The 27,685-nt window shown below is 42.6% G+C and overlaps 1 protein-coding gene across 1 annotated transcript in view; it reads left to right on the forward strand.

Moving 5' to 3' along the window:
• Positions 1-27,685, forward strand: part of LOC127635981 (spermatid perinuclear RNA-binding protein-like) — a 141,145-nt gene that overhangs the window by 102,118 nt on the left and 11,342 nt on the right. The window contains 8 exon segments of the mRNA XM_052116311.1: positions 417-561; positions 15,519-15,610; positions 16,015-16,110; positions 16,325-16,436; positions 17,861-17,958; positions 20,205-20,310; positions 20,445-20,528; positions 23,000-23,208. Coding sequence (XP_051972271.1) covers positions 417-561; positions 15,519-15,610; positions 16,015-16,110; positions 16,325-16,436; positions 17,861-17,958; positions 20,205-20,310; positions 20,445-20,528; positions 23,000-23,208 — 942 coding nt within the window.

A 27,685-nucleotide genomic window follows, 5' to 3' on the forward strand; every position in this document is an offset into this window, starting at 1 on the left:
AATAAAAAATGTATCTGGCTTTGCTAGAATTCCCTTCTTGACCCAACACATTGATAGCAGTTATGTACATTGGGGTGTTCTGTGTTATATTTTATATAATTCTGCATGGTTGGTATATCAAGTTTATATCATTTAATAATATAAACAGTAGTGAATCATAAAATAAACAGGCATCAAAATTACATTCCGTAAAGCCTGAAACATGATCGCCGTATTTTTTACAGTATATGTCTTGCAAGCACAGATTTTTACAGATTTCTGGCAACCAAATTCAAATTCATTTTTTTACAGTGTAGGTTTGATGTCAGTGAAGTCAAAAGTTATTTTTTTGTGACCAGTTTCAACTCAAATGCCAAGGAAAGGATATTTCTGCTTATGGTTTTTGCTCACTGACCTTTAACCTTTGTCCCCTACAGAAGCAAACAGAGGATAAGTATGAGGTGCAGAGCTGTATTCCCGAGGCTGCTATCCAAGTGTGCACTATGACAGAACCTAAACTCACCCTGAAGATCACGCTCACCTCCCCAGAGATTAGAGATGACTGCGAGACGGGGGAGCAAGGTTTGCGCACGTGTGCCTGCATGTGACCTTTGTGACCTTAGAATGTGGACACACTTTTTTATGCTTTATTACACTTTAAAGAGACATAAAGAAAGGACCTGAAGGGAGGTGATAGGATGGGTGAAGTGTGTGTGTGTGTGTGTGTGTGTGTGTGTGTGTGTGTGTGTGCATTGTTAGTGATGTTCTAATAGAAGAAAGACATTTTGTGTATGCTTTATTCTGTGTCCAGACTTCTCTCAGAGGGATTATCTCATATTCAAAACACACGTACATACATCAAGCTTATTCAGCAGCAGGTTTAGTGGTCTGCACACTTTCAGACTCTTTACCCGGGGGGCCACTCTCAGGAGGTGCAGAAAAAGAGAGAGTGTTGGAGGAGCATAGGCAGAAAGAGAGATAAAACACCGAGAACTCCATTTAAAGAGAGCATTACAATGCATTTAACTTCCTTAATGCAACATATTTTAGAGTGAAAGCACATTTTCAGATTTAAACAATCCAAGTCCTCAATATTAAACTTGTGATACAGTCATGAGGGGGCTTCTTCAACTTTAGGCAATTTGATGTTCATGGGGTTGATTTTTGTTGTAACTAACAGATTTCAACTTTTTTCTTTTTGTTAAATGAAGGTCATATTAAACCTAGACAGTTTTCATTATCACCAGTCTTTTATTCATAGATTTGTATTAACCTGTCCCAAACCCAGATCTTCAATATCAAAGTATGAAAATCCATAATAAAATATGAATGTTTAAAACTGACAAACTAAACCAGTTGTTCCCAAACTAGTTGCCATAGCGTAAAAGCTTGAATCAATGTTTATTTAGGAATCACTCGAAGGCTATTTTGTAATTTCATCAATCTACACTCCATACCCCATAATGACAAAACAAAGACCAGATTTTTGATAACTTAAAATGTATTAAAAAGAAACAACTGAAATATCACACTGACATAGGTATTCAGACCCTTTGCTATGACATTTGAAATTTAGTTCAGGTGCATCCCATTTTTCTGGATCATCTTTGAGATGATTCTACACTTTGATTGGAGTCCATCTGTGGCAAATTCAATTGATTTGGAAAGGCACACACCTGTCTATATAAGGTCTGACAACTGAAAATGCATATCAGAGAAAAAGCCAAGCCATGAGATCAAAAGAACTACCTGCAGAGCTCAGAGACAGGATTTTGTCGAGGCACAGATCTGGGGAATGCTACAAAGTAATTCGGCTGCATTGAAGGTTCCAAAGACAACAGTAGCCACCATAATTCTTAAATGGAATAAGTTTGGAACAACCAGGATTATTCCTAGAGCTGGCTGCCTGGCCAAACTGAGCAACTGGGGGAGAAGGGCCTTGGTAAGAACCAAGAACCCGATGGTCGTTATTCAAACCAGCCCGTCTGGCACCAAAATCAAAAAACATCCGGTGAGCGGCAGTTCTGTGGTTCCAGACTGGTTCGAACTGACAAAGTCTATGGTAACTCAACAGTCTGTACAATTGAGTTAGAGAGAGAGAGACTGAGCATGTGCAATCACCTGTTGCCACTCCCAAGCAGAGATCAGCTTTCTCAGTGGAAAAATAGCATCCAAGTTGGGGGTATTTCTCCCTATTTCGTGGAACCCGGTGCGCAAGAGTCTATCACTATAGAAAACGCAGTGTCTTTTTGAACATTTTAAACAGCACCCATTGTGTAATTGATCAGTCTGTTGTGTCTCTCAGCTATGATGAGCTGTAATGCTGAATTTGTTTGTTTAAAGTTATTTCCTAGCTTTAGTAGTGTAGTAGTAATACAAGCGATCATGAAGAGCTGTTTTATGTAAACACTAGCTGACACTGATTCACTTCACATCACCTAACTAGCTCATATTACACACAAAAAAAATTATCTTTTGCCACCACCTGCTGGTTAACATATGTAATGTAAAAAAAGAAGACCAACAGTAGCTCTGAACACATTTGCACTGCTCTTACATTTTAGTTAAAATGTACTCTCTAGAACAGCACGAACACAAGCGGAGTGATACACACATAGTGAAGCATCGGAGTGCTGATGGTGTCAGACCATCAGTCCTCATGAACGTCTCATCCAATCAGATTCGAGGACCGAAACTAACTGTTGTGTTTGTGTGTGTGTGTGTGTGTGTGTGTGTGTGTGTGTGTGTGTGGGTATGTATATATATTTCCCCTTCTGTCGCTCTCTCCACATTGTGTCAGAGAAGCGACACTAGGGGTCTCTCTTGAGCACCAATATTCACCTCTGAACTATGAAAAAAGGCCAATGAGAGTTGGCAACCAGTATTTGCATGTCCCGCCCCCGGACATACGGGTATTTAAGCGGCGCAAATACGGGAGTTCATTCAGAAAATTTCTTCGGAGCCGATGGTCGTGTTTGCAGACTGCTGCGTTTTACACACCGAGTTCCTGCTATCCTCTGCTGCATGCTGTTGGATTCTACGGCACACAACAGCGGCTTTCTCCTGTTTGCACGGCTGTGCACTTCTGCCCCTGAGCGCATCGACAGTTGCAGATAAGAAAGATCTCTCACGAGTTCTTTCATTCATAAAAGAGTGATTTTATTTAAAAGAGTAATTTCCTCTAAAAGAGCAAAAAACACAGCGGCGTTGAACGTCCTTTTAAGGACGCGTCTTTATAAAGATGCCTTTCCGCCCCTGTGTTGTTCCTGGATGCGGTAGAGTACTCTCCGCTTCCGACGGCCACAGGCGTTGTCTCGTGTGTCTGGGCAGTGATCACACTGAGGCTGCATTTGTGGATGGTTCATGTTCTCATTGCGAGAACATGACCATGACAACGTTAGCGATCGCGGCTTGCTTACAACCGTAAGCAAGTCACTCCAGCCGCCCCGCGTCGCTCCTTCTTCCCACGGGATTGAGGATGACGCGGCTGGCGATGGAGGCGATTCGGGATGGCAGCGGTGCAGCTCGCCGGTATGCCCCTCGGACCACCAGCGCCCGGCACGCTCGTTGACTCCCGTCCCCGCTCGAGGTGGCGGCGACTTGCCTCACAGCCAGTCTGCCTACCCTCTTGCGATGGAAGCAGATGAGTTCGCCGCGACATCGGAGGGCGTGGGCTCTGATGCTGAGGGCTCCTCTGGGCTGCCGCCGGGCTTGCACGCCCAGGAGGAGGCCGACGCACAGATGTCTGATATGCTTTCCGGGCAGCCAACAGCGTGGGCCTGGATTGGAACCCTCCATCCTCCCCACAGCCATCACGGCTGGACGATTGGTTCTTGGGCGTGGGGCGCCGCTCACAGCCTCGCCCCCCCCCGGTTCCTTTCTTCCCAGAGGTGCATGATGAGCTGACGTCCTCGTGGAGAGCACCCCTCTCCACTTGTCGCACCGTCACTTGCTCATCCGCCCTCGCCACCCTCGACGGCGGAGCGCGCCACGGGTACACGGAGATCCCCCAGGTGGATAGAGCTGTTACGCTCCACTTATGTCCCGGAAGCACTACAACCTGGCGGGGCCGCCCTGTACTCCCTTCCCGGTCCTGTAGAGCAACATCCTCGCTCACCACGAAGGCCTACAGCGCTACCGGACGCGCCGCTTCCGCCCTGCATGCCATGGCTCTCCTGCAGGTCCACCAAGCCAAGGCACTTCGCAACATGCACGGGGTGGCCCTGATCCCGACACGCTGCAGGAACTGCGCTCAGCGACCGACCTCGCCCTGAGAGCGACGAAGGTCACAGCGCAGGCACTCGGGCAGGCGATGGCCACTCTGGTGGTCCAGGAACGTCAGCAATGGCTGGACTTGGTTGAGATGCGTGAAGCTGACAAGACTCGCTTCCTCAACGCCCCTGTCTCCCAGTTCGGCCTCTTCGGCGACACCGTTGAGGACTTTGCCCAGCAGTTCTCCCTGGTGAAGAAGCAGACGGAGGCCATTTCACACATCATGCTGCGCCGCAAGCCTGCCGCCACGGCCCAGGCCCCACCTGCTCACCGAGGGTGTCCTCCCGCGGCCAGAAGACCTTCTGCTCCGCCCCAACCTGGGCCCAGCTCTCAGCCCCGGCGTCGAGCAAACCGCAGGAAGCGTACGCCCCCTGCCTCACGGACCCCTTCGAGGACCCGGAAGGCTCCCAAGCGTCCCTGAGACAGCGGACCCAGAGGACGAGAAGTTAGCTCCGGAGGTGGTAAGACCACTCCGTCCCCGGTGGAGGGCCGGGAGGAGAATCTTTTGTTTTTTCATTTGCTGCACCCCTGACGGGGCTGCGGTACCAAATTCTCAATAAAAGAGCTATTTCCTTTACCTCTGGGTCACATGGCCCGCAAATGCCGTTCTCACGGCACTTTGCTTTCAGGCCTCAACAGTCTCGGCGCCCAGGATGCGGTGCTTCCGCCCTCAGCCCCACGACTGTTCCCCGGCCGGCCGGTTCAGACGAGTCCAGAGGACGCCAGCATCAGACCTCCTCCTCAGTCACGAACCCGCCCCTGCCGGGTGCGCGGAACAAGGTAAGTGCTTTGAGTTTATTCTCAGCACCAGAGCCTCGGGACGCCACAGCGCCTCCGACGCCGCGTTACCTGTTCCGCACTGCTGCGAAGCCCGCCGGGTACGTCCAAAATACTCGTCCCCTTGGTGCCCCTAGCACGGAGCTTAGAGGCATGGCTTTCACTGCCCAGCTCGTCACGGTGGCTGCACCGGACCATCCGACTCGGTTACGCAATTCAGTTTGCCAGGTCTCCGCCCCCCTTCGTGGGCGTTCATTCCTCCGCAGTGCACGGCGAACATGCCCACTCCCTGCGCGAGGAAATCGCCTCCCTTCTAATCAAGGACGCGATAGAGCCTGTCCCTCCGACCGAAACGAAGAAGGGTTTCTACAGCCCTTACTTCGTTGTACCCAAGAAAGGCGGCGGCATACGACCGATCTTGGACCTGCGAGTTTTCAATCGGACCTTGTCCAAACTCCCGTTCAAAATGCTTACCCAGAAACAAATTCTATCTGGCGTCCGGCATCTAGATTGGTTCGCAGCGGTAGACCTGAAGGACGCGTACTTCCACGTCTCAATTCGCCCTCGACATCGACCCTTTCTACGGTTCGCGTTCGACGGCCAGGCGTATCAGTACAAGGTCCTCCCCTTCGGCCTGTCTCTGTCCCTCGCGTCTTCACGAAGGTCGCAGAGGCGGCTCTTGCCCCGCTACGAGGAGCGGGCATACGCATACTCAATTACCTCGACGATTGGCTCATTTTGGCCTCCTCGCAGGAATTACTATGCACACACAGAGACCAGGTGCTCGAGCACCTCGGCCGTTTAGGGTTTCAGGTCAACTGGGAAAAGAGCAAGCTCACCCCGGTCCAGAGCATCTCTTTTCTCGGTTTGGAGTTAGACTCAGTCTCAATGACAGCACGTCTCTCCAACGAGCGTGCTCAGTCAGTGCTGGAATGCCTCGCTTCTTTCGAACCAGGCACCGTGGTCCCTTTGAAACGTTTCCAACGGCTCCTGGGGCATATGGCATCCTCCGCGGCGGCCGCGCCACTGGGGTTGATGCATATGAGACCACTTCAGCATTGGCTCCAGACTCGAGTCCCGAGACGAGCATGGCGCCACGGCACGCACGGCGTGGAAGTTACCCCCGCCTGCCGCCAAACCTTCAAACCCTGGACAGACCTCTGCTTTCTACGGGCAGGAGTACCCTTGCAGCAGGTGTCCTGTCGCGTTCTGGTTACAACCGACGCCTCCAAATTGGGTTGGGGTGCCGTGTGCAACGGGTGCGCAGCCGCAGGCCGGTGGAACCGAGGCCCGCTGCGCTGGCACATCAACTGCCTAGAGCTGCTGGCCGTTTTTCTTGCCCTGAAGAAATTTATTTCGTTGATTCGTGGCAAGCATGTCCTAGTCAGGACAGACAGCACCACGGTGGCTTCAAACCGCCAAGGCAGAGTACGCTCCCTCCACATGTCACAGCTCGCCCGTCTTCTCCTCCTTTGGAGTCAGCAGCGACTGGAGTCACTGCGTGCCACTCACATCCCCGGCAACCTCAATGTGATAGCGGACGCGCTGTCAAGGCAAAACTTGCCCGGCTGAGAGTGGAGGCTCCACCCCCAATCGGTCCAGCTGATTTGGGACAGGTTCGGCAAGGCCCAGGTAGACCTGTTTGCCTCCCAGGAAACCTCCCACTGTCTGCTCTGGTATGCCCTCACAGAGGCTCCCCTTGGGACAGATGCTCTGGTGCACAGCTGGCCCGCGGGGCTGCGCAAGTACGCTTTTCCCCCAGTGAGCCTTCTTGCACAGGTGCTATGCAAGGTCAGGGAGGACAAGGAGCAAGTCACTCTGGTGGCCCCCTACTGGCCCAACCGGACGTGGTTTTCGGATCTCACGCTCCTCATGACAGCCCCTCCCTGGCGAATTCCCCTGAGGAAGGACCTTCTTTTTCAGGGACGGGGCACGCTCTGGCATCCGCATCCAGACCTCTGGAATCTCCATGTCTGGTCCCTGGCTGGGACGCGGAGGATCTAGCCGGCCTACCTTCGGCCGTCATAGACACTATTAACCAAGCCAGAGCCCCTTCGACCAGGCATCTTTACGCCCTGAAGTGGCGTCTGTTCGCGGACTGGTGTTCTTCCCGAGCCGAAGACCCGCAGAAGTGCGCAGTTAGGTCAGTGCTCGTGTTTCTTCAGGAGAGGCTGGAGAGGAGGCTGTCCCCCTCCACCCTCAAGGTGTATGTTGCCGCTATCGCGGCCCACCACGACACGGTAGACGGCAAGTCTCTTGGTAAGCACGACTTAATCGTCAGGTTCCTAAAAGGTGCCCGGAGGATGACTCCCTCCCGGCCTAACCTGTTTCCCTCCTGGGATCTCTCGGTCGTCCTTATGGGACTCCGGAGACCCCCTTCGAGCCGCTTGACTCAGTTGGACTCAGGGCCCTCTCTCTCAAGACCGCCCTGCTGATCGCGCTCGCTTCCATCAAGAGGGTCGGGGACCTGCATGCGTTCTCTGTTAGCGACGCTTGCCTGGAGTTTGGTCCGGCGGACACTTTCGTGATCCTAAGACCGCGACCGGGCTACGTGCCCAAGGTTCCTACCACACCCTTCAGGGATCAGGTGGTGAACCTGCAAGCGCTGCCCCGGGAGGAGGCAGACCCAGCCCTTTCACTGCTGTGTCCAGTATGTGCCTTACGTATTTACCTGGACCGCACACAGAGCACCAGACGCTCTGAGCAGCTCTTCGTCTGCTTTGGGGGACAGCAGAAAGGGAATGCTGTCTCCAAGCAGAGACTCGCCCACTGGGTTGTAGACGCCATTTCCCTGGCTTATCACACCCAGGCCGTGCCCCCCCCCCTTTGCGGGTCCGAGCCCACTCCACTAGGAGTGTTGCGTCCTCGTGGGCACTGGCTAGGGGCATTGCCCTAGCAGACATTTGTAGAGCAGCGGGCTGGGCAACACCTAACACTTTTGCGAGATACTACAATCTCCGAGTTGAGTCAGTATCGCCCCGTGTTCTCTCAGGTACCGAGCCCGTAGAACTCGGTGGCACGTCCACGATCAGACCGGGTGAATCGCTTGCACCCAGCGCCCTTCCCCCTAACCAGGGGAAACAGTGCGCCTTCTTTCCCAGGAGATCCCAGGTTTGGGACACTGGTTGACTCCTCCCTAGCCCTCGTGGGTCGCAGTTCTGCGGAGGAACTCACGGCCCAAACCACTGCGGGTACCACTAGCTACCCTGTACTGGTATATGTGCACCACAGTTAAGGCCTCCTGTTCGGACTCCCCCTGTGTGTAAAACCACGGTTCTGTCCCCTCATGAGAGTTGACTCCGTGATTTTCCTTAGGCAGTTACAGCTGCCTCGGGTGCCGTGCCGTATGCTTCCCCCCTCTGCGAGGCTGGATCTACCACCGCACTACTGTTCCGCATAAGACCTAAGTATAGGCCATGCGATGTATTTGCCACTCAAAATTTGCCTCCCCTCCCGGGTAGGTGTGGCCTCCGCAGGGTCTTCTCCACCCTAATAAGGGCTAAGACCCCCTTCCCTCAATGCGTGTAAGGGCCCCGGCCGTAGTTGCTCTATGCGAGAAACATAGAGAGAAAAGAGGCCCAGCCAGGCTGGCCCGTTCCCATGTTGGCGGCCGTCACCTTGTTCCCCCCCTCCAGGGTAACGATAAGGAATCCTGATGGCTTAAATGGGGCATTGGGGAAGGGTACGTGCAGCCTGATACAGTTGGTCGTTCTGCACGTAGGAATACCTGCTCGCTCCTGTATCAGCGGATCACGTACACGGCTCAGCGCATGGCTCTTTTTAAGTGGACCCCTAGTGTCACTTCTCTGACACAACGTGGAGAGAGCGACAGAAGGGGAACGTCTAGGTTACGTATGTAACCTCCGTTCCCCAATGGAGGGAACGAGACGTTGTGTCTCCCCTGCCACGTCGCTGAGCCGAGCCCCTGTTGTGGCCGGACCATTTCCGGCTCCTCAGAAAAATCCTGAATGTACTCCCGTATTTACGCCGCTTAAATACCCGTATGTCCGGGGGCGGGACATGCAAATACTGGTTGCCAACTCTCATTGGCCTTTTTTCATAGTTCAGGGGTGAATATCGGCGCTCAAGAGAGACCCCTAGTGTCGCTTCTCTGACACAACGTCTCGTTCCCTCCATCGGGAACGGAGGTTACATACGGAACCTAGACTATATATATATATATATATATATATATATATATATATATATATATATATATATATATATATATATATTTCCATCAGCGTCATTTTCAGCACAGAATTCTATTGAACACTAGACAGGATTTAAGGATCTAAAAATGACACTGTGGTGGGAATTTTCATGAATCTCTAAATTAAATAAAAGAAATGACCAGTCTGCTTGTGGTACATGTACATACACAGTTGGACCCTGTCAGTAGACAAATTAAATAAATTAGTTTGAAAATGTTTTTTAACAAGAAGTTAAACGTACCTGAAGTTGAAGAAACACCCTAAGAATTTTACCTGGCAGATTATAAAATAACCGAATAAATCCCATTTACTTAATTTTTTGGGAGGGATCTGAGGGGATCTGGCCCCAGAGTATCATAGAGCCTTAGTGATAGGCTCTTTTGACTTGGGTCTACTGATGAGAAATTCAAACCGTTACATCCCTATTACTTACTAGTAATAGGGATGTAACGGTTCGAATTTCTCACGGTTCGGTTTGTATCACGGTTTAAGGTCACGATTTCGTTACGGTTCAGTACCGCTTTATTCAGAAAAAAAATATTACTGCCAAATCCAAAGAATAATCTATTTGGTAAACACTTCAACAGGTTTGCCCTTGAAAAACAATTATTGTTTTACAACAGCAACCATAGTTTAACAATGGCATTTGTAGTAAAATCATAGTAACACAATATAAACATGGTTACAGCATTACTGTTATAAAACCATGGTTAAATTGTATTAAAACCATGATTTCTGCTCAGAAAACCATGGTGACAGCAGTCATGGTGACTACAATAATACTATAGTAAAACCATGGTTAATTTTCATTAGGGTACTTGACAAAAAAAAAAAAACGTTTCTCTAAATATTAAATCAAAGTTTTAACTTAATACCTGCAGTAATACGCTACATGCATCAACATAAATTGCACTTCAAACTCATCTCAACATATATTCAATATTCGGAAGCTGTACGCCACTATAGAAGAATAACCTTGCTATTAGAGAAGGGATGTTGTGATAGTGCTGCTCAAGTATTTTAATAATACGTGAAATCCCACATGAACACCCCAAGTGCTTTAGTTATTGTTTCATGTGTGTCTGAATTAGCACCGAGAGCCTGATTACAAATGGAAGGAAGTGTGTGCAGTTTCGGCTCACATGCGGCTCTTTCCCTGCCCCTTTCCATTAATCAAAGCCCATTATTGATGCTTGTGATAGATTACAGCAGTGCAAAGAAAAACAGGAAGAACTTGCATGCGCGTTTTAAATAAACTCTCATGCACGTTATTGACATGTATTACCAGTATACAGCACTGGTTTTTAGAGATGTCTGCAAACAGTGCCAGCTTTGTAAACGTCTTTTGACCAGTGCTGTTGTAATTGACTGCAAAAATAAAATGTTCCCAGAAAGAATTTTCAACTATACACAATGCGCCCAGAACTGTGATGTCGTCAAATTGACCCACGTGAGAAACAGGCGAAAAATATTCCTTCTACAGACCAATTCACGTTCATTAGCGGAGGTTGTAACTGTGTCTGTTTGACGCTTTGCTTTCTTGACCAAAACTTTGCTACAGTTGCATCATTAAACTTGAGTTGAACCGACCGCGGTGCCAATGCTTCCCGAACCGTGGGTGGTTAATCGTACTTTTCGTGTTTTTACCGGGAAACATTACACCCCTAGTAAGTAACCACCTTCTGTAGGAACCACCCAAAACACCTGAGCGACCATCTAGCAGTACCCAAGAACTCTCCAGAAAAGACTAAAGGCTGCAGAAACATGCTACAAAACATTCAGAGTACATACAAATTTGCATATCAATGCACCTTAGCATTGTGGTGGCGATTATTGCAAGCACCACATGCATTTGCTTCAGAAATGAAGAAAACCTGCACTGCTTTGGTCACATCAGCAGAAAACAAAAGTTGTTTCAGAGGCAAAGAAAGAGTACATTTTGATGATAAACCACTAGGCTCATTTTCTCACAAAATATATTACATTCTCATCTCAACATTAAGAGCAGCCCAGTGTGTTATGGATAGACAATGGCAGGGGCTACAGGTGAGTGTAAGAGCCATTAGTGTTAGTGTGTTATTTTCCTTTCTTTCATCTGTCAGTTAACTCACTCTCCCCAATGTCCTCATATCACTATCCTCCCCTCTTGCTCTGCTTTTTTTAAGTCATGGCATTAATGCAAATGTATTATATGAAGTCTGATTGGGCATACGGATTGTTATTGCTGATGCAGAGGCTCTTTAGAGCTGAACACAGATCAGTTAAGTCTGGATGGAAGCATTTTGTTGGAGGGAGTTTTTGGTGCCATGACCCGTGACTGAGTGTTTTGGCCGCTGAAGCTGTTGTACCGTTAGGACAGCATCTAACCTAGAACAATTAGAGCTGCAGTGATGTGGATCTCTGTCTCTCTCTCTCTCTCTCTCTCTCTCTCTCACACACACACACACACACACACACACACCAAATTTTGGCTAAACACATTCCAAGTGATTTGAACTAAGTTGCATTTATGTTACAAAAAAGAACAAGACATGAAAGCCTGTGTGTTCCACCCTGTGGTAATGATATAGAAATAGGAGTATAAAAGTTTTTCAAGATAAAAAAAATGGAAGTGAAAACACCACAGTTTGAATGATTATCAAAAGAATCATGAAGTGAAATATGATCTCAGCAAGACAACAAAGCAAATGGCTCATGTTTGCTCCAGTCACTGCTTCTGTAAACCCCAAGTAGCCACAAAACAAGCCATTATCTACTTGTCTGTGAGCTGGCTTGGTGAATAATCCAAAGTAATGTCTTACTGTGCAGAATAAAATAAGCAGTCCATCAGAAAAAGCATTATAAATCATTGACCAAATATGTTCTCGACTACCAACAATGAAATCTTGTTTATCATCGCAAATTTGAGGATATCTGTTTTCCAACGAAAACTTTATTAAGCTTCTAGTCCACTCAGAGGCCAAAATATTCAATGAAACCATGTGAAAGGTGCCTGGGATCACAAAATAGACTGAATGCCTATGTACGAGCACATGATGAGTGCTCAGCTGCGTTAGAGCACCACCTGCATTTCAGATCTGTATATTGTAATGGAGGAAAATGAATTTTCCTGTTACATGCTGCCATCTATTGACATGAACTAACACTTTTACCAGGGACATGTGCAAATGGAGCCTGAATCACAGACTTGCAAAGACATCATAAGATTGTAATCATATACAATATTGTTTATAAATTATTTTCTGTAAAATGAGAAAACATTTTTGCGATTAGTTCTTTGTGTGCATGTAGGGTGAGCTTTTAAATTAAGGCGTGAAAAACTGCAAGCGGCAGCCAAAATGTAGCATAGCTTTAAGGGTTAAGTGAAGTTTTCTTGTCACTTCCAATATCTACAAACAGCCCTGTCAAATATTTTCAGATAGTTTTAGTGAGTTTGAGGAAAAACTCCATCAAAAGTTTAATGGACTGTAGGTATGTGTATTTCACACACATAAATGCCATCAGCCACCTCACTCTCTAGTTGTCAGCATCGGCCATGAATAACGTTTAATTAAGAACTGCATTCTGACACTTTTCCAAAGGCAACGACACATGTTTCCTTGTTTATTTGCTCACACACCCTCTTTGATGTGGAACGTTAGAAGCAGGTGGGGAAGAAAATGAAATAATGTATCTGGGTTGAGGAATCAATACTACTGCCAGTGCGCACCTTATCCATCTAACAGATGTGTCAGATGTGGACACTGCCCCTGGAGTGAGGGATGAGAGATAACAGGAGGGAGAGAGAGAGATGGAGGGATGGGTTGTAGATCACGACAGTAGCACCTCGTATTTCCCGGCCGGGGTCAAGGGCCCTGTCTGTGTAAGAACAGCTTAATCTCGCCAGTACTCATCAACCATCAACTCATCAACCCACACACAACAAGACAATATTAGACATGACTTGTCCAGGTCCAAAATTAAAAATGAGAAAAATAAATATAGATATTTTTTTCCCATCATTGTAGTATTTGTTGTAATGCCTCTAATTGTTACTGATCATTGTTAAAGAAAAAAATATTTTTACTTTGTAGTACTGTACAAAACATTCTACAATAATGTTCATCTGGTAAGAATAATAATTGAGAATGAACCATTCATCTCATTTTGACTATGTAAGCTGAAGTTTGTGGGGTGATGAAAGATTGATGTTGAGTTTGCAGTATGTGTGTGTTATTGATTAAAGGGAGGAGTAAACCTCAATCACTCTGACAGATCTTACTCTGTAACCAGCCTCAGCTGGGTTGTTTTGATTAAAATCCACCGAAGAATTATGAAAGAAGGAATAATGTTTCAGTTATTGTCACATAATCTCCACCATGCATGATTAATATCCTGTACACCTCCCTTTTGGATTTACCCTGCAGCAGTGTTTGCTTTTATCTATTTGCTCTCTCTCTCTCTATCTATCTCTCTCTCTCTGCAGAGGAATACAATGTTATCAGGATCATTGGTTTAAAGTTTTCTCACCTACTGAGCTAATGAAAGAAACAATTAGAAGATTGTTTTATTTGGGCGGGAGAGATGAAGAGATTTTCTGAAAAATCTAAATGTGTGCGAGTGTGTTGTGTGCGAGCGTTTGATCTTCCTTCTCTTGTTGTGACTGGTCAATAACAATATCCACTGCATGTTTTCATTATTCCAGTGTCAATCCAAGCACAAACTGGTACTGATTCACTGAAGGTGTTAGCGTGTGCGGCTGCTTTTCACATTAACACCTAACCAAGAACGACATAACTGCAGTAAAAAAATAAATACAAATAAAATAAAATCTGTCCTTGATGAAAGCAGAATGCTGTTCAAAGTGACAAAATATCAGCCAATCAGAATATATTTGAAGTTTAATGGTGCGCAACAGTGAGTGCCAACTTTTGCAGCGGCCTTGGTTCCTTACAGCGTCCTTGGTTCCAGCCTTGAATCAAGCCAACCATCTATGAGATGAATAACATTAATACTTTGACTTTTTTTGCCTAAAATCAGCCAAATCAATCTTTGTACTCTGTACAAGACTGTGTACTTAATGTATTGTAGGAATAGACAACTTATTCCATGAAGCATTGCAAATGACTTACTCAAATACAAAGCAATGTTAATCAAATAAAAAGCAATAATATAACATATGAAACTATACTTGACAATAAGCATGTTAACATGCACACCAATGCACTGATAACCACTAAAATCAGTTTATTCAAAAAATCAGACAACACAAGGACACCATGTACACATAAGATGGAATCGTACACCCGAAAATGAAAAATCACTGCCAAGAACTCAATTCTGGTATAATTGCATATGAATGAGACGCAGCGTTGCTTTTACATATTCTAGTGTTTACCATCAACCTTTTGGTGACCTCAGTATGTTTAAAAAGTACACCAAAAAAACTATTTGAGTTTTTTCAGATCTTTAGATTTTTGGACCCATTGACTTACATTGTATGCAATATGAACTCTCTCTTTAAGCATAGTCAGTGTAAAATTGTGTATGACTGGTGAATCTCTTCGCATTATCGGTGTTGTAGTTCTTCGCAAATTTGGATATTAAACACGTCTTTTAAAAATGAAGTTGAAAGCATACTGACATGCGGCTTCTACAGAAAAATATACCATCTTTTACCAACCTTGAAATCTCAAGGTAGGTCTGATTGAAAGGTTTATACATTATCAGTAAAAATGGTTATCATTTTACGTTATATAAGAATAGGATTTTTACTTTCAAAACTCCACGGTTGTTCTTTATATACAGCTATATGGAACCTATTTTTGATCAATGAGATTTCACTGGGGGTGAAGCTACCCAGAGCAACCCTCAACATGTGTTGTCGTGTGTCACTTGTTGTCAGCTGATTAGTACATAAACTCTTGGTACCATAAATCTTGAACATGAAAAATTGACTGCTTGTCGCTTATTACATTTTGCCAGGTTAGGACGTGGTGTAACTCTCATTAAATAGCCTCGTTCATCCAGTTTCTAGGCTGTTCTTAGCATTTCATGACACTTTGCACATGCTAAAACCTCTTGCGAATCCCTCCTAGTTTCCAGCCAGCCAAAGAGATGCAAGCTTTCATCTCTTTTGGATGCACTGGATCACAACAGCCAATCGGCTTTCTCCTTTTCCCCTCCCGCTGTGCCTTAACAGTCCTCCCTCATCATGTGAACGTATTTGTATGTGTGTGAGTGTGCGTGTCTACGCGTGTGTGATTTGATTTCCTGTCCCGTTCTTCTCACCGATAGAGAGCGTTGAGTCGAGCGAGCCGGTGGACCTGTTGGATAGACAGAGGTGCCTGGTGGCGTTGGCCTCTCTGCGACATGCCAAATGGTTCCAGGTTGGCGCTCACTTCTTCTCATTGTTATTGTAGCCTTATGACCCAAAACGACATGCCATTTTCCTTGATTTCCTCCAGCTCAACACCTCATCACAAATGTTGATGTATCGTAAGGCTACAAAAGCAATTGTTATACTTTGTTTTCTTTTGCCTGTTTTTGTTTTTCCATAACCTGCTTGTTATCATGAGGAATTTGTCTAGTGCTTTTCCTGGACTGTATCTTCCCTACTCCCACCCAACATAAGCCCCTCTCCCTCCCTCCCATCATCCACAAAAACACACAGACCAGCAACACACACTTTCCCACACACACTTATAGCAGAGTCAAGCTATCTAGAGTTTTGGTGGTTAAAGTTTGCCTTTGTTGCTTTCTGTTCATTGGCCGACTCCTCTGGTTTTCTCAGGCTAGAGTTAACTGCCTAAAGTCATGCGTGATCATCTTGCGAATACTTAGAGACATGTGCAATAGACTTCCGGCGTGGGAGCCACTGAAAGGATGGGTGAGTATACAATAGATCTTCTTCAATCACACGTGATTTGCATCATTGCCGTTATTATATATCAAAGCTGGTACGCTCTATTGACCAATCAGCATCTAGTAACCGTTGTCTTGTTAAAGTCTAATAGGCTGTTTTTACATCTTTAGATCTTTGACATGCCAAATGATCCATAAACGGTAGGCCTGTCTTTCAAAGTGCATTTTTGTGTCCTCAGCCTTTGGAGTTAATATGTGAAAAGGCCATCGCCACGTGTAACAGACCTCTGGGAGCAGGAGAAGCATTGCGTCGGGTCATGGAGTGCCTCGCCTCAGGCATACTTCTGCCAGGTAGGAATTGCCCCAGAAAGAAGTGATTAAAAAAAAACTAATTTTGAAAATTCCATTTATCAGTAAAAAACAGAAGAGTTTCTTTAGATTTGGAGGAGAACACAGGTGCTTCAGGCAGATTGTAATTCCATTTTGTGCAGAACATCTGAATGTGGGCAGATTATCAAGTTAAATCCTAAGTTTAAACTATAGATGGAAAACAGTGGTTATCCAAATATTTGCTATCAAATGATTATTAGAGTTGCTTCATATATATGTGCCGATATTGGTGTTGCCCGATATTTGCAACTGGTTTTTCCAGGTTTTATCATGCCTTTTTTCTTACTCAGACAGTGCATTTGTCTTCTCTCAACAATGCCAGCTGTCTACTTAAAGGAAAATTCCGGGCTCAATATTAGTTGAGCTCAATCAACAGCATTTATGGCATAATGTTAATTACCACAAAAATGTATTCCAACTCATCCCTTGTTTTCTTAAAATAAAAGAAAAATGGTTAGAATGCAATAAAAACACTGTTAAAAATGTATTGATCATGGGCCGTTTAATAAACATTTTGTCTATCAATATTGGCTAAAGTTATCAGTATATATCATCTTAACTGATGTTTTTTCATAGCCATTCCAAATATTTGAAAATGCATGTTAAATATGTTAATATGTGTTGTAAAGTGTTGCGATAGACTGATATATCGGCCAATATTTGGTTATTTTAAGGTTACAGTATCTGCTAATAACTGCTTATTTTGCCGATTAACAGAAGTGTTGATTCAACTCACTGTCACTTCCATAATCTGCAAACCCCTAGTTATCGAATTATAATTTGCGTAAATATTGTGTAAAATAATCTGCAATTTTGTCTATATTTTACTTGCTCATTTATGATGATTATATCACCCATCAGCTACCCTGTTCTCTGGACATGGGAATTGGTCGCTGGAAGACCCATATCTAGTACAGTGTGACAACAGCAGAACTGTCACTATCAGATCTGAGATTCATTTGCAAAGCTCTGGTTCCTGTGGCCCAGAGGAATAATAGAAGCTCATTTATCTTCGCTTGACATATCCAGTCCATTCCTCTGCACTCCTGTGCTGGCTTTCTCTTTCATTAATTCATTAATAATGAGATGCAGGGATTAATGTTTAATCTGCTTGCATGGGAAACGAGTCCCACATTGATATAAATGTATTTTGTGTTTTTTTTATTGTAGCTTCAAGGCATAACTTAGTGGCAGACATGCACTGCAGGGTTTAATTTACTTCCGACCTATAACCTTTCTGTATGTTACTAAAAGGAACAGTTACGACAGTTCATAGTAACCATGTCCATTTTTATTTTTGGTTGAACTATTTCTTTAAAAAGTTTGATTTATTTCATCAACTGCATTTCCCGAGTAAAGTATAGATGTCTTTCGTTCCCTCTCAGATGGACCAGGCCTGCATGATCCCTGTGAGAAGGAGCCCACTAACACGCTGTCAGCCATGACAGATGAGGAGGCGGAGGCCATCACATACAGTGCACAGGTATGACCAGACCTTAGTCTTCCATGTCAAATGCAGGTGATGGCCCTAGAGAGATAGTGTGTTTGTGTGCCTGTGAGAATGACAGTAAGAAGAGGAGAAATATGTGTGTGTCTTGAACTCCTGCTGCACTGAAAGCTGCTTATCTCAATCTCTGTTCTCTAGATTACTGCTATGTCTTACATACACGCACACTGCTGAAGTCGAAGCTGTTAAAGTCAGAGGAGCAAGTTAACATGGTTCTTACCACTCTCATACTTGAAAGTTGTGAGACAAGTAAGGATCACAAAATCAGTCTAATGAAAGAAAATTGGGGGCTTCTAGGAAGAATCAAAATCACCAGCAAAATCATTGCAAATGCAAATATATTGTGAATTTTCGACATAACTCTCAGCCTTAACCTATAGACGCATATCCTCAGAGAGCACCTTGATTATTGGTTCGCTAATGAGTGTGGGAAAAAAAATATGCAATCGACCCATTACTCTCTGCCCTTTGGGAGTGTGTGTGTGTGTGTGTGTGTGTGTGAGAGAGAGAGAGAGAGAGAGAGAGAGTTGCATCTCTGATTTCTGCAGTGCTTTTCCTTTGAACGCTCATGCAGTCGAGATCAGAATCGCAATGTGCCTAATTGTTTCACAGGAGATTAAAGTGTGACACACACTCCTCCTTCCAGTATACACTCCACTGAAATGAAAAACTCTTTAGCCACTTAACAAATTCATCAAATCTTATTTTAGCCGGGTTCATAAATTAAAACAACAATCATTTTTGAGCATAATGAATAAGAAAACATGTTTATGTGCTTCTATTACCTCTGTTTGTGAATGTAGTGGATTGTTTAAAGCTGTTTAGCATGCAGTATTCCAACTTTCAGTTTTTTCCAATTTCAACTGAAATACATTTCGAACTCAACTTCATTTCAGGTTTTTATTTCATGTTCATTGAATTATTAATTTGGCAATTAGTCATGTAATAAACGGGATAATCAGGGTTATCTACTCCCTTAACATGTCACTTTAGTCTTCTCTTATATTGAATTTCAAGCGTTCCATCAGTTTGTTGTGAATAAGTCCTTTGATCAAAGTGCTTGTTTATTGGAAAATATGAAAGTGTCAACTCCATCTGTTAGCTGTTAAGAGATGAATCAGATTTTCAGATTATTGTAAATAAAGGGTTATCCAATATTTGCTCAAATGTCTTTCATAGTAATACGCCTTGAACTGAACTTTATGGGGTATCCTGATGGCTATAACTAAAGCTAATAGTCTTGTCAATATGAGTTTCATTGAGTTGTTGGTGTGAGTTAGTTGCAGCATATGAACTATTTATGTAGTAATCTGTGCTCTATAATTCCTCTGAAGGTGATGATTCATTCAAAGTTTTCTTTCAGTACTGGTGGATTACTTCTGAATTGTAATCCGGTACTGATTACAAATTATATGACTAAAATTGTACTCATTGATGTAATCTCTTGGATTACATTTTAAAATTAATCTAATCTGATTGTTTTTGGATTACTTCTGACCTAATTGTTGTTAATTTGATGTTACATGCATTTGAGTAGGATAAGCTTGTACCATTTTGACATAATGTTGTTTAAAGCTGAAGTATGTAAAAATGCTTTCTCCAATCCAAGCTTAATATTCAGAGACAACTGTAAGGTAGCTGCTATTCCTAGGTAAATATTCTCGAAAACTGTAAACTCTGTGGCACCATGAACATTTCTGTTTGTTTTGAGAGAGCCGCTTAGACCCACCCCAACAATGTTACTCAACCAACCAACGACAGACAAGGGGTGTTTTAAGAAAGCTGTTTTGAAAACAAAGTTTATTTTCACAATTCCGTTTGGTGGCTATAGTGTCGCCGGAATTACATACTTCAGCTTTAAACATCTCAATCGGTAAGTCATTTATTCAGTATACGTATATGATTAATATAACATGTACAAAACATGTTTAATATGAGGGAGTTGTTTTGCAAAGATTATTGTGTTAAACAGACATATTTCCAAATGACCTTGTGTGAATTTTATTTATTAATACACAAAAGGATGTTGAATGTTTGAAGGGTTACGCCATTGTAAAAAGTTTGGGAACCACTGCTCTATGGTAACCTTGATGCCTTTTGTAACTTATCAAGTGTGTGTGTGTGTGTGTGTGTGTGTGTGTGTGTGTGTGTGTGTGTGTGTGTGTGTGTGTGTGTGTGTGTGTGTGTGTGTGTGTGTGTGTATACGTGCACGCTCGTTTCAGCATTATCTGCGGCTCATGGCATTTGGGCAGATCAATAAGGTGTTAGAAATGGACCCTCTCCCTTCAAGTAAACCTTCACAGAAATACCCCTGGTCAGACAGAGAAGGTGAGTATGCATGCTAACGAATTATAAATGATGTCCAGTGTTCCCCCTTAGATGTACGTGTGTGTTTTTAGGAAAAGAAGTCATTGTGCGGTCGTTTTTATCAGGACATTAACTGTACTCTTGTGATATATCAGGTCTAGGGCTAAAGAGACCTTATGAAGACGGTCTGCTGGATGACAAAGATCTCATCAAGAAGATGAAACGCAACCTGAGAAAAGGTCTCATGCATGCACGTACACACACACACTTTGAGTAGTGATGAAAACTGAAAGATCGATGCATTATCGACTGATTAATAGCCGAATATTTGTCATGTTGAAATTATTACATTCATCTGAGAATCAGCCTGATTTACAGTTGTGGTAGTTCCCCCTTTTGTCAAAACCAGAAAAACATTGTTGACGAAAATGTTCTTATTTACTTTTTTGTGAGTTATATTATGTAAAACAATTATTAAAGTAATTTCAACATTTTATTCCATATTAGACATTTGTGTGTTATGTATTTGCATCATTTCATCATTCCAAAATCTACCTACGGCCTTGTCAATAGATAATGCACTTTTTTGATTATTGTGCAATGTGTAAGGTGTTGTGCCCTTATCATTTTTGTTTACATTGTTTACATACAGTACAGTGGGGACCGAAAATCTGAGAGCACAATACAATTCCGGGATTTCATTTTTCCAATTAAACTTTGAAATACACAAAGTTGTAGAATAAACAAAAAAAGTAAAGTAAACATGGTAAAGTAAATATGAAATATGTAAGATTCTGTGCAAGGGAGACATGAAATAAACAGAGGCTAATACATTTTTCAGCTGATAATATTATTTGTATTGAAATAAAATCTATAAAATTAGAAAATAAAAAATAGAAACATTTTCACAAGCAGACTCTGAGATTTGAACCCCACAGTATAAACAAACCTGCTCTTTCCTGTATTTTCTGTTCATCTCGCTCACTCTCTGGCCTTAAAAGCTTTGTTGTCTTCTAAGGCTGTCACAATTATGACATTTTCCTGACAATTAATTGTCCAACAAATAATTGGCATGATGTCGATTAATTGTCTCTTCTAGGGCTCTCATGATTAATTGTCATATAAATTGTCATATTTCTCAAGGTGCATGTGTGCTTCATACACCGTAAGATGTCATTTTTACATATTTAACTTCAAATATATTAATCAAATAATAAAATAGGGATGTATGATTCTTTTAAGGCTTTAAAAACATGTGAATTACATGAAAAATCATGTTTCTAATTTTCAAAATATTTGTAAAAACTTAAAATATGTATCTTTTTGGACAACTTAAGTTTTGGTCCATTTTAAATGTAATCCGTTGTTTTTGGAACTCATATTTTATATTTTTTAATAACAATAAAATATGAATGTTTTATATATTTTCATTATATTTATATTATATTATGAAATATATTAAGTAAAATATTTCTGTCCTAATTTATTCATTTTCACATTAAGATGAAGATTCAACTTTATTGTCATTGTGCAGAGTACAGGTACAGAGCCAATGAAATGCAGTTATTTTCGCATATCCCAACTAAGCTGGGGTCAGAGCGCAGAGCGCATGAAACAGCTCCCCTGAGCAGATAGGATCAAGGGCCCAACAGTGGTTTCTTGGCAGTGCTGGGGCTTGAATCCTCAACCTTTTGGTCAGTAACCCAGAGCCTTAACCACTGAGCCACCACTGGCCCATTATTTGATGCTCTTTGATTAAACCCTCGTGCCCTTATTTGTAATGAAACAAAACCTTTGAGATTTGGTTTGATCATTTTATCACTCCACAGAAACAGAGTAAGCGTGCATCTCCTCCTCTGTGTCACTGCATGTCATTAACACTGCGTGTATGAACCTGCTATGACCAGGAACATTTGCCATTGCACAATCATTTAAAGTTAAGCCAGAGTTTATATATGATTGTTTAAATTATCGTGCGTCTTGAGAAGCACTTCACGCGCTCTTCCGGACAGGAGCTGCTCTGGTTGACGTCTGTAATGCGGCTCAGTGGTAACTGAATGACACACAAACGTGCCGTTGATGGCATTTATATATTTGCTCAAAATTCCCTTATCCATTAAAATGTGATTGGAATTTGAAATGCAAGCTTTTTCTTTCCATGTATTAGAATTTTTTGTCTCTGCCAACTGGAGCAACATGGATATGTAGGCTTTTCAGTGTTTGGCATGGACATTTTATCTTTTTATTTTTTTTGTTTGTTTTGTTTTTTATCGTCTTTTAGACAGATTAAAATATGTCTGGTCTAATTTTTCCCCATCTTAAATTTTCCGCTGATCTCTTACCTAGATTCTCTTCATCTGCAAACTATCTGGGTTTATGCTCTCAATCTTGCTGTAGTCTTTTCTTTTTCGCCTTCCCCTTCTCTCTCTCCACCTGCTTTGATTCCATCTCTTTCTCTTGTGCAGGAAGCATGCAACCGTTGGGAAATCAATGCCATTGATTCTTAATTTCTCTTAGAGCCACGCCGCTGTCCCAGGCCTGTGTTCCTCTCTGGACTCAAATAAATTGCTTTCAAAGCAGCTGAATTTAGCAATTAGTCTGCTGATGGAACAAGTTAGGGTAGTACAAAGTTAGAAGATGAGCTGTGCATCTAAAGACAGCTTTCTTTTGCTATAATCACTAACGTTTCTCTGTCTTTCCCTTGCAGCAGTTCTTGACAGTAAAGCAATAGACTCAAACCAACCCATGAACGCTCTCATGCGCTTGAACCAGATCCGGCCGGGACTGCAGTATAAACTGCTGTCTCAGTCTGGTCCGGTTCACGCCCCCGTCTTCACCATGTCTGTAGACCTCGACGGCACTATTTACGAGGCCTCCGGCTCCTCGAAGAAGACAGCCAAGTTGCACGTGGCTGTAAAGGTATACCTGGAATTCAGTTGTTATACTTGTTACAAGAAAAGCGATTTCAGCTATTTTACAAAGTTCAGCCACAAGCCTCTAAACCCGTTCATTCATTTTTTGAGGGACAGACCAAAAGTTAAGTCACTATTTACTGAAAATCTTCCCCTCCACTTTAGCTCTGATGTCAATTATGGAATCATTGGGGTCAAATGGCGTTGATTCGTCATTTTGCCAGTCCATATGACTTTTGAGAGCTTTGGCGGAGGGAAATATCATCAGTAAATAACAACTTACATTTTGGTATTTTCCCCACACAAAGCTATTGTATGACTTCAGAAGTCTTGGAATATAGTGCACAAGTAATATGGACCATATTTATGGTGCTTTTTGTCATTTTGGAACTTTACAAACCCAGTCCTCTTTCATTTTTTTATACAAATATTTAGAAATGAGTGGCCAGGATATTCTTAAAGTATTTACCTTTTGTGTCCCATGGAAAAGTCTTGAGGTTCTGAAATGGCATGATGGTGAGTAAAGGATGACAGAACTTTAAATTTTAGGTTGAAGTATTCCTTTAAACTCTATACTGCTTTGCCTCAATCGTATAGCCAATTTAAACCACCAGTTTAAAACCAGGTTTGTAGATTTGAGTCAATTGTCTCTGTCACTACAGCAAGATAATATAGAATGTCGTACCATTGTCAGTCTATTCAGTAAGGTTAAGCTTGTTCCACAAGTACCCCCTCCTACCAGTGATCCCAGGATGCAAACAAGGCTCAAATCCATGTAATCCCAAAGTGTGTTTGTGAACAAAGACTATGTGTAGCACAGAACTGGACTAATCCTCTTTCTGTCTTTTTTACACCCATTAACGGCACCAACACCACTTTAGGTCAGACTGACAAATGAACGCTGCTGTTCTTATGAGGTTCTTCCCCTATGCATAGACACACGTTTAATGCATTTAAAGCATTTACCCTAAAAATATACAAAAACAAATATATAATAATCCAAGTCCAAAGTCTCCTTGGACATGCTTAAATTCAACATGAAATCAAAAAGACACTGTTTGCTTTCTTAATGCACAGTCCCAGTCATATTTTAAAAAGTGGTCAAAAAAAGTTTGTCCTCATAATCTTTTATTAAAATTAGCCTTTGTACATTTTAAGCCCTCCTCTTCAGCCGCCTGGTGCCAAGCTGGTATTTAACACCAACTTTTTACTGTCCCACCTGATGGATAAAATCAAGGCTTTCACAAAAAATTTTTGCTCATTGAATGCCCTATTTAACGTGGAAATACAGTTGACTGCAGAAATAAAATGGGTTGTAAACAGTGTTTTATGTTGCCTTAAACTTATGTTATTGAGTTACTGTTGCAGTAACAAACCACAGGGCTCAAGGGGGAGATAGTTACCTTGAAATGTCTGTGCCATCAAATTTTATTTTTCATTATTTAGGTAGCTAGCTATAAACATTTTGACAGTTAACTAACTTAAGATTCTCTTGAAACATTTCCATAGACATGACAATAATTAACCTGAAAGAGAAAAATTACCTTAAAAGTAGACATGATGGGAAATGTAGTTTTGTTGCATATGCTTGTCGCTGCTTAAACCAGCTTAGTGAGTGTTTATTTTTAACACAGATGGGGCTCAACAAAAAAAAAATTCATAAAAACATTAGGAGTTTCCCACTCATAATTACGACTTTGTGGTAGTGTTCATGTGAGCCTAACTCATAAATACGAATTCGACATGACTTGAACACACCAAGAACTCTTTTTGCGCGCTTTATTTGCAGTGATTCTCTGATTGGTTGATCTCTCATAAGGATTGTGGGTAATGTAGTTCTTCACCAGAAATAAACACCTTTTTTTTTTAATTGTTGAAATAGTGCATGCTGATGATTCAGAAGAAGCATATACCATCGATTAACTACATTGGAGCTTATGATCGGTCTGTCTTTTAAGGTTTTTAAGTTACCATTAAAAATATATTACCCTATGGAGAAAATTAATGGGATTTTTACTTCAGGAACCAGACTGTTGTGCGCTACAGTACCCGTTGTTGCAATGCTGAAAATTGCGTTCTGACACATTACAAGATGCATGAAATTGAGTTTATGTAGCTAAAAGCATTTTTGTTTACATGCTTAGTATACTTGACATATACAGTATCTCACAAAAGTGAGTACACCCCTCACATTTTTGTAAATATTTGATTATATCTTTTCATGTGACAACACTGAAGAAATGACACTTGTAAGGTCATTTGTAAAGTAGTGAGTGTACAGCTTGTATAACAGTGTAAATTTGCTGTCCCCTCAAAATAACTCAACACACAGCCATTAATGTCTGAAACGCTGGCAACAAAAGTGAGTACACCCCTAAGTGAAAATGTCCAAATTGGGCCAAAAGTGTCAATATTTTGTGTGGCCACCATTATTTTCCAGCACTGCTTTAACCCTCTTGGGCATGGAGTTCACCAGAGCTTCACAGGTTACCACTGGAGTCCTCTTCCACTCCTCCATGATGACATCACGGAGCTGGTGGAAGTTAGAGACCTTGTGCTCCTCCACCTTCCGTTTGAGGATGCCCCACAGATGTTCAATAGGGTTTAGGTCTGGAGACTTGCTTGGCCAGTCCATCACCATCACCTTCACCCTCAGCTTCTTTAGCAAGGCAGTAGTCGTCTTGGAGGTGTGTTTGGGGTCGTTATCATGCTGGAATACTGCCCTGTGGCCCAGTCTCCGAAGGGAGGGGATCATGCTCTGCTTCAGTATGTCACAGTACATGTTGGCATTCATGGTTCCCTCAATGAACTGTAGCTCCCCAGTGCCGGCAGCACTCATGCAGCCCCAGACCATGACACTCCCACTACCATGCTTGACTGTAGGCAAGACACTCTTGTCTTTGTACCCCACACCTGTTTGATTCCACACATGCTTGACACCATCTGAACAAAATAAGTTTATCTTGGTCTCATCAGACCACAGGACATGGTTCCAGAAATCCATGTCCTTAGTCTGCTTGTATTTAGCAAACTGTTTGCAGGCTTTTTTGTGCATCATATTTAGAAGAGGCTTACTTTTGGGATGACAGCCATGCAGACCAATTTGATGTAGTGTGCGGCGTATGGTCTGAGCACTGACAGGCTAACCCCACCCCCAGCCCTTAAACCTCTGTAGCAATGCTGGCAGCACTCATACATCTATTTCCCAAAGACAACACTGGATATGACGCTGACTCAACTTCTTTGTTCGACCATAGCGTGGCCTGTTCTGAGTGGAACCTGTCCTGTTAAACCACTGTATGGTCTTGGCCACCGAATTTCAGCTCAGTGTCAGGGTCTTGGCAATCTTCTAATAGCCTAGGCCATCTTTATGTAGAGCAACAATTATTTTTTTCAGATCCTCAGAGAATTCTTTGCCATGAGGTGCCATATTAAACTTCCAGAGACCAGTATGAGGGAGTGTGAGAGTGATGACACCAAATTTAACACACTTGCTCCCCATTCACACCTGAGACCTTGTAACACTAACGAGTCATATGAGACTGGGGAGGGAAAATGGCTAATTGGACCCAATTTGGACATTTTCACTTAGGGGTGTACTCACTTTTGTTGCCAGCGGTTTAGACATTAATGGCTGTGTGTCGAGTTATTTGAGGGGACAGCAAATTTACACTGTTATACAAGCTGTACACTCACTAATTTACATTGTAGCAAAGTGTAATTTCTTCAGTGTTGTCACATGAAAAGATATAATCAAATATTTACAAAAATGAGAGGGGTGTACTCACTTTTGTGAGGTACTGTATAGTATATGCAGGGTTGGGGAGTAACGGAATACATGTAACTGGAATACGTATTTAAAATACAAAATATTAGTAACTGTATTCCACTACAATTACAATTTAAATTGTTGGTCATTAGAATACAGTTCCATAAAAAAAAAAGAAAAAAGTATTTTGATTACTGAAGAGATTACTTTGCATTTTTTAATTTAATAATTAGTGTTTTCAGATGGAAAACATTTATACATGTAAATGATGTGATCCAAAGTGTATTTGTACAGTGGTGAAACACTTTCTTATGATGTGTTACATTCATACGAGCAGACAGAGAAGTTTGTAGTAAGTTTAGAGCAGAAGAAATAGAAATAAACCTTGTGTAAATTGTCAGCTTTATGCTAAGCTAATATGCTATTTCAAGCCATTTTATATGCAGATGTTACCAGGCACGATCATATTTTTTTATCAAGAAAATTGACGTTAGATCACAATTTCTTTTTTTCTAGTAAGACCTTTGATAATAGGGCAACATTTTTATTCTGGATAATAATTTTAGTATTTCTTTCCAGTAAAAAATATCTAAAAATCCTTAAAACAAGATCAATTAAATTAATCTTGTTTTAGAAACAACACTGCACAAGATATTTAGGTTTTTCAGAGAATGTATTTTTAACATGTGTATTTTGTCTTGCTGTACTAGCAGAG

Source organism: Xyrauchen texanus, chromosome 43 (genome assembly GCF_025860055.1).
Source record: "Xyrauchen texanus isolate HMW12.3.18 chromosome 43, RBS_HiC_50CHRs, whole genome shotgun sequence".
In the NCBI taxonomy this organism is placed as follows: Eukaryota; Metazoa; Chordata; class Actinopteri; order Cypriniformes; family Catostomidae; genus Xyrauchen; species Xyrauchen texanus.